General features: G+C 49.4%; 1 protein-coding gene across 1 annotated transcript in view; it reads left to right on the top strand.

Moving 5' to 3' along the window:
- TECPR2 (tectonin beta-propeller repeat containing 2) overlaps nucleotides 1-8338 on the top strand; it is a 96483-nt gene that overhangs the window by 22394 nt on the left and 65751 nt on the right. The window contains exon 4 of the mRNA XM_012647108.1: nucleotides 849-1006. Within this exon, the coding sequence (XP_012502562.1) occupies nucleotides 849-1006 (158 nt within the window). The remainder of the gene's footprint in view (nucleotides 1-848; nucleotides 1007-8338) is intronic.

Raw genomic sequence — 8338 nt, 5'->3', positions numbered from 1 at the left:
GGGGATCTGCGATGTTTTGGTGTGACAGAAATTTCTCCGTGTTGATTGTGGTGGTGTGGTTACATGACTAAATTTGTCAAAATTCATAGAATTGTATACCTAAAAAAGGGTGAATTTTACTATATATAAATTTTACCAATAAATCTGACAGATGCTCCTTCTTTCCCCCAGAAAAGGTCTGTAATGTTGCAGCAAATCTTAAAACCAATTGGTGAAACTGCTTCAGGCGAAGAGTAACTCAAATCAGATTTTTGACACTATGAAATATAGTTTGTCTTAGCAGTAAAATGCCTTCTATAATTTTATTTTGTGTTTATATGTATAAAATACCATTTTATATGAATACCATTTCAATTTCTTTGACCTTTTCAGTTGGCAAAGACGTAATGTCCTCAAAACTGCTTTGAACTCTTTGTGAGGGGAGAGTATGATATGAACTTAGAGAGCTAATCATTGTCACAGTAAGTTTATAGAAAGTCCCATTCCATTGTGTTTTAGATTAGAATAAATAATACACATAGTATGACATTTCTGTTTAGATCTTTATGGATTCTTCTTTGAACTATCTACTGAGAACATTTTAAAAGAAATTTTACAGATTTTTAAATGTTTGTCAAACTGATACAGCATGAGCTAGATTAACATCGACTATCTTCTCATCAGTAAGGACTTCCCCAAATAATCTTATTGCAGTGAGTTGACACTGAATCTGAGGAGAATCAAAGCATACATTTTAAGGTGTAAGTTGACCTAAATACAGCTAGCAGAAAGGATGCTCACTAGCCGTCCGGGCAGTCGGGTCACTTTAACTGAGCACTGATGTCAGGCGTGGCTGGACTCTCTGACAGGGCGTCTGCAGCTCCCACTTGGTGTTAGAGGAGCCTTCGTCCATCGTGCAGCTGGATTATAGCCAGAAAGTGCTGCTCGTCTCTACTTTGCAGAGAAGTCTGCTTTTTTACACTGAAGAAAAATCTGTCAAGCAAATTGGAACACAACCAAGGAAAAGGTAAGCTTCGCAAGTGTTCCAGTTTGGCCTGAATGTTGGACCTTGTTGCAGAATGTGCCTTGAGTTTTCCTGGATTCCCCATTTGCCAGATGCAGGCCCACGGCAGCTGTAAGCCGGGGGTCCTGGTCGGGTCCTCGCCTGCTTTGGACACGTCCCAGCACCAGACAGGAAGCGTGAGCTCTCTGACTGAGGAGCCGCAGGAACCTGCAGGTGCAGCCACTCTGCCTCAGGGGGCGCCGTGGTCTGTGGAGAAGCCTGGGGGATCCGGTCTTTGTCCTGCCCTTGTGCAGGCACCCTCCACCTGGCCCTGGTGAGGAGTCCGGTGTGTGCCCACTCCCCACCCAGCGAGTGTTCACCAAGTGTCTCTGTGGACTGTGGCGGGCTCGGCGATGACGCGGTAAACGCAGATCTGAGCCCTCCATTGTGGAAACTGAAACGCAGACAGACCACTTGTTAACAGTCGTTTAGCTGCCTGGAGCAGCACGCAGGATGCTGTAGGAGTTTAAACAGGCTTCTATCCAGCCGGGGGGTCAGAGGAGACTGCCCAAAGGCACGGGGCCTGCAGGGTGAGTGGGATTAGCCAAGGAATGGGAGGGTTCCAGTTGAGATTCTCCCTCCTTTGACCACCATAGCAGCTGGGTGGAAAACAGCTGCTGGAACACCTGGGTGACCTATAACGCGTAGTCCCCACCCCAGCCCATAAGACATGCCTGTAGAACTCTGCAGCTTGTTTTCATGGGGATGGGGTGAGGAAGGGGGTAGGTAGAGTGGTAGAGCTAACCCATCCTTATCCTGAGAAGAGGGGACAGGAGTGAAGATGAGGGTGGGGGGGGAGCAGAGGGCAGCATCGGCACAGATCATTGGTTGATCAACCCACAAGCATTGCTTGTAGATTGGCAGGGGGGAAGGGGAGGAGTTCCCATCTCATGTCTCCCAGTAAAGGGCACTGTCGCCTGCAGAGAATCCGGGCAGGGCAGCAGATGGTCAAGGCACATGCAGAGGGTTTGAGGCTGGCTCTGGGCAGAGCGAGAGCAGGAGACTTGGAAACGTGGTGAGATTGGCAGGCGTGGATGAGAGCCTGAGGCTGGTGGTGCCATCGGTGACAGGCCATCGGGGAGGGTCGGGGGAGGCCAGGCGGGTGGAGACAGCTGCTGTGGTAGTGCTCACCACCCACTACTCTGTGTCCTGTGCTTTGCAGCAACACAGTAGAAGTTTATTCTCTTGTCTGCGTGACAGCCCTTCAGCTGTTAAAGGATACTCTCATACCTCCCCTTCGGCTTCTGTTTTCCATGCTGAATACTTTCTTAATTCCATCAACAATCTGGCCTTTTTATAACAGCAATACCCATTGGCCCCTAGGAAACTCAGTGGGGTTTGTAGCTTGGGCATGGTGGTTCTGCAGAACTTGGTTCTGACTTTCCCTCTGCGATAGCCTACTCTTCCGTCTGGCATTGTGTCCTGGTTCATCTGTCAGGGTCTTACTCCATTGTCTTGTTGGAGGGAAGGCAGAGTGTAAACAGAGAAACAGAGAGATTTGCCTTTCATGTGGGTCATGTACCCAACAGGCTCTTAACTGGCTTCTGTTAATTTTCGTGTGGACACCTGAGCAATTTCTGTGAACCTCTCCTGGTATGTTTGTGTGGTCAGGTTTTTTGGCAACATTGATTAAAAGCATAGTCTGTGCTAGGAGCTGTCCCAGATACAGAAACAAATAAATAAGACCCCTTTTTCAGAAGTAGGGATATTTTATTGAGCCTTAAAGAAATGGGGGTTAACATGGAATAAACGGAAACCTTTTAAACTTTCCGTTAAAGGCTTGCCTTTCTGCTGTTACTGTTTTAGATGGTAGTTACACGTCTGGCCCCGGGAGCAGGGCTGCCCTCAGCGAGCGCTCAGTGAGCGGCTGCTAGGCAGCACACGCAGGGCCACGGCAGCGAGCGAAAAGACCACCTGGGACAAGGCCCTGCCCTCAGACGTGATGGGAGAGGCAGTCCGTCAGCAAGATAAATGGACAGGCCGCAATAAATGCTAAAAGGAGACAGGGTGGGGCATTGGAAAGTTGCTAGGCGTGGGGGCAGGGCGTTTCTTTGGGAGGGAAGGTGAGGAAAGGCCTCCACTGGGCAGTAGTAGTTAAGCTGGAGCCTACAGCCTGGGGGATCGGATGGAAGGGCATTCTAGGCTCAGGGAACTGCACACGCCAAGGCCCCAGGTTGGGCCACCACTTGGATATTCAAGGAGCCACAAGTGGGCTGGGGCACTGGTACAAAGTGACGTTGGAGAGGAAGGTGCCAGCTTGGGAGGGGTGCTGATTTATTCTAGGTGCCATGGAATGATACTGTAGGGCTTTAGGCAGGAGAATAACAGTCTGAACTGTGTTTCAGAGCCCACTCTAGTTCTGTGTAGAAAATTAATTTTAGACGGGCAAGAGGTGAGCAGGAGGGGGCCATTGAGAGGAGGGCGCCCAGAGGAGCAGGGTCGGAGGCTGCACTAGGGCATCATCACCAAGAGGAGTGGGGTGGCTGGAGGGAGAAGCAGTTTGGAGATTGAAAGGACAGGGCCAGATAATGGATTGGATGCAGTGCACAAGGGGAAGGAAAGAATAAAATATGATTTCTGTGCTCTTGGCTAAAGCAGCTCAATGGATGGGGCAGCCATTGACCTAGACGGGAGAGACAGGCCAGATCAGGGAGACCAAGGTGGACATCAGTTCTGGTTTGGACGTGCTGAGTCTGAGATGCCTGGTTGGTAGCCAAGTGGGGACGGCAATAAGGAGTTACATGTCCAGGTCTTGGCCGAAGAAGAAAGTTAGGTCATCTGAGACAGGTGACACTGACACCCCCGCACCTGGCTGAGTCCACCTAGGCAGTGTGTGTTCATCCAGCACTGGAACCTCCCCAGCGAGTCTCTGCTCTTCACCTGGGAGACGGCTGCGCAGCCGGCACCCTCTGCTCGGAGGGAGCATGTGAAGCAGGCACAGGGTGTCCGGTAGTGACAAACAGGGGCCAGAGCAGAGGGAGCAGGGGACACAGAGGTCTCTCTCAATAGGAAGGCAGGGAAGGCTCCTGAGGGGTGGCCTGAGCTGATCCTGAAGAAGAGCTTGGAGAGAAGCCCTCGGGGGGAGGGACCTGAACACCGAGTGTCCGAGTTCCCACGCGTCTGAGCAGCAAGGCCAGGTGTGTGGCGCAGAGGATGGGATGGGGAGGCCCCCTCCCATAGCTGTGTGGGCCCTGCTCAGGGGGCTGCCTTATTCCGGTGCTGTGGCCAGTCGCGAGAGGGTTTTGACCGGGGGAGGTTACCCTGGCTGCTGTTTGGAAACACACCAGAGTAGGCAAGAGTGGTGGCTAGGAGGCCAGTGATGGGCTCCAGGTGATCAAGGTGAGAGATGGTGGGGTCCATGCTGGGGCAGGTGGGGTAGGTGGTGGGATTGTGTCCAAAACAGAGTGGACACATTGGCTGCCACATTGGCTCTGGGCTGTGAGAGACGTGAGTCTGAGGTGATTCCTAGGTTGGTGACCTGCATGGCTGGGTAAGTGGAGATGCTGTTTATTAAACTCGGAGAAGCCTGGGCAGGGGGAAGTTATTTGTTATGTGTTGGGGCGTGAGAGAGAGGAGGAGATAAAACAGTCTGCTGTGGACCTGTGGAATCCTCTTCCTCCCAGTTGGAGAGCTGGCGTGGGCAGGCGGACGGCCGGTGTGCAGCTCGCTGCTCGCTGGGGGAGCTGTGCCCCGGGCTGTCAGGGCGTGGACGGAGGGCACTGCTAGGGCAGGGGGGTGGGAGTCAGGAGGTTAGAGGACTGAAGCGTCAGAGGCCACTTGGAGGGACGGAGTGGCTGTTGGGCCCTGAGGGAGAGGCTGAGACAGTCTTTGGATTGGACAGCATGGAGGCCGTGCGTGATCGCCTTTGTGAAGAGCAGGGCCAAGAAACTGGAGGAGCTGAAAGCGGAGTGAACAGTGAATATAGACATCTTCTTGGAGGGATGTTTTTTGTACACGGGAACACAGGCAGAGGCGGTGCCCAGAGGGGAACGTGTAGCCCCGTGGGAGTTTTGGAAGAGGGACTGTGGCGGCACGTCGGCATGTTGCGGGCAGGCCAGCAGAGGGGACACGCCCTTTCAGGGAGGAGTTAGCCTGAAATCTGGCCAGGATGTTCTTCCGGAGGAAGGGCGAGGCAGCAGAGCGTGGTAGGACAGGTGTGGGCAGGTGGGGAGACTTGGAGGTAGAAGATGAGGGGGTCTTCTCGTCAAGTGCATGAGCCTCCTCAGCCCAGACAGTGTATATGTTACTTCCAGGAAACCGCAAGGCCCCGGCCACCCCCAGCTGTGTGCTATAAGGCTGCTCCCTCCGCTCTCCTCTGTGTTCGTGGGGCATTATTTCATGTGTCAGAGCCCTCTCCACACCCATTACTGGGCCTCCTGCAGTCCCGTCAGGGAAGTCCTCTGTGGCAGTAGCACATTGCACACTGCAGTCAGCGTTACAGGTGTGGAGCCTGCCTCTGTGTCAGAGCTGGTTCCGGGTTCTGGAACAATGTCACTGCCATGTCCATTTTGCCGGCCTGTGGGCACTTGACTATTGAGATCACTGTCAGGGCTTCTTTGAATCCTTCTTCTCACCCATCTTAGACTGTCATGCTCCCATTTTGGGCTCTGTATGCACCATACATTGTGCATAAAATTAGAAAACACTATTTTATGGTTAGAATTTGTCAGCCAGAAAACACTCAATTTTTTACTAATGTGGCCTGTAAAAGGAATTAAATTTTTTGTTTTCATTCTTTGAGATAGGATCTCACTATGTTGCCCAGGCTGGCCTCGAACCCCTGGCCTCATGCGATCCTCCCACCTTAGCCTCCTAAGGAGCTGGGACCATAGGTGTGCATCACTGTACCTGGCTTTAAAGTACTTTCTTAAATCATCAATGATTTTTCTGGAAATCTCCATCAAAATTAAGAAACTATATTAATATTTTTATGATTTAAGAATCCCAAAAAGCTTAGACCTTAAAAGTTAGAGTTTTAGTGTCAAATTCAGATGATATCAGGAAGTGCTACAGAATCACACTGCAAGTAAACTGTGGCTGAGTTGGGGTCTAGGACAGTTTGCACCTGGCTCTAGCAGGTTCTTCCTAGCTCAACTGCCTTCTCCCAACCCACTCACCAGCCACGCCCAGGACCCTGCTCCTTCTGGCAACAGTCCACTCATGTTCAAGGCCTCACCTTCTTCTCATGCCCAGTCTGATCTATCACCTTGGCCTGAACTCCTTGAGCAGCTCCTCGTGCCTCAGATGTGGCACTTCCCAGAGGCCATTATAATTGTTCATGTGCATGTCTGCCTTGCTGTGCTGTAAGACAAGGCAAGGACCTCATCCTATCTATATTTTATATTACCCACAGCACCAAACGTGGTGTCTCACAGCATGTAGGAGCTCAAACTTAAATGTGTGTTAAAATGAATGCTTCAGTTACACAAGGTGAACAAATCAAAGTGGAAGCAATAAGAGATTTTTAAGAAGTCTTATAAATAGAAGGAGAACAGATTTAAAAATTGAATCACCAAAAGAAATTGATTTGGGAGGAAAGGCAGGAGGAAGAGGTTATGGGCTGCCTTGCTAGAATCCCTTAAAGTTGAACTTCTCCAGAACAAACTCACCAAAGGCAGCAATCAAACATGATGCTGATTATAGAGTTGTCCATGAAGATCTACGATGTCAAAACATTCTTGGTTAGACCTAACGATCTTTGTTTCAAAGCTGAATTTGATATATGATACCCTCCTTGGAGCCTATCCAGAGGGATTTAGTTACTGAGGTGCCAGAGAGACCTAGTGAGATGCTGACATACAGAGAAACTCTCCAAATAACTGTCTGGATGACCGTGTTGGGTGAGCCCTAGGGGTGGCCCTCGGGAGAGTTAGGTGTGCTGCTGTGTGCGGGGAGTTCAGAGAGAGGCACAGTACACGTTGTGTCAAGCATGCAATGGTGACATAGGTGAAGCTGCCTGTAGCTTTGTTCAGGTCAGTTGAGCATTTATGGGGGCTTACAATGTCACGGGCATTGCTCTCTGTGCTTCACTTCAGCCTTTGAGATGGGAGTGGTTATGCTGGGTTTGCAGATTAGGAAACTGACATCAAGAAAGGTTAAGTAACTGCATACACCACATACCTCTTTTTTTTTTTTTTTTTTTTTTTGAGACAGAGTCGCACTTTGTTGCCCCGGCTACAGTGCCGTGCATCAGCCTAGCTCACAGCAACCTCAAACTCCTGAGCTCAAGCGATCGTCCTGCCTCAGCCTCCCGAGTAGCTGGGACTACAGGCGTGTGCCACCATGCCCAGCTAATTTTCTCTATTTTTAGTTGTCCAGCTAATTTCTTTCTATTTTTAGTAGAGACAGGATCGCACTCTTGCTGAGGCTGGTCTCGAACTCCTGAGCTCAAACAATCCACCTGCCTCGGCCTCCCAGAGTGCTAGGATTACAGGCGTGAGCCACCACGTCCAGCCCTGACCACATACCTCTTAGATATCAAGACTGGACATCGAGCCAGGCCTCGCTCTAAAGCCAATACTCTTTCTACTGTTCACAGCCTGAGAAATATTTGGAAGAAAAAATCAGCAAAGCTTAGGGTTGAACTGAAAGTCTTAAATTAGAACTCTGGTAGAAGTCTGAGAGTTGGCAAAGATATGTAATAAAGAGAAGTCAGGTTGCTGATGGGAGTGTAGCTTGGTATAATCACATTAGAAAAAAGTTTGAATTTGTCTTCTAAACTTAAATATGTTACTAACAACCCGAAAATTCTACTCCTGAAATATCCTTCGCAAATTTACATCTGTGTGCTGGGAGGTATGTGCAACAATGCTCGTAACACTATTGTTTAAAATAGTAAAAAAAAAAAAAAAAAAAGGGAAAGTAGTAATAATTGAAATGCCCACCCACAAGAAAATGAATAAATAAATTGTGGAGCATAGTAAGTCTTTACTTAATGTCATCAATAGGTTCTTGGAAACTGCGGCGTTAAGTGAAATGACATACAATGAAACCAATTTTTGTTCCCATCAATGTTATACCAAAACAATGTTGAAGGGAACAATGTTATCCAAGGACCTGCTTTAGGTCATTTTACTTACAGTCACAGCTTCCAAGAACCTATGGACAACATTAAGTGAGGATGACTTACTGTACTATAGAGCAGTGAAAATGAACAAGCACTGTAGTTTCTTTTTATCAACAAGGATAAATCTGGCCAGGTGTGGTGGCTCATGCCTGTAATCCTAGCACTCTGGGAGGCCGAGGTGGGTGGATTGTTTGAGCTCAGGAGTTCAAGACCAGCCTGAGCAAGAGTGA

Source organism: Propithecus coquereli, unplaced genomic scaffold (assembly GCF_000956105.1).
Source record: "Propithecus coquereli isolate 6110/MARCELLA unplaced genomic scaffold, Pcoq_1.0 Scaffold256, whole genome shotgun sequence".
Classification (NCBI taxonomy): domain Eukaryota; kingdom Metazoa; phylum Chordata; class Mammalia; order Primates; family Indriidae; genus Propithecus; species Propithecus coquereli.
The sequence above is the reverse complement of the archived record's forward strand: the minus strand, read 5'-3'. Positions and strand labels throughout refer to the sequence as shown.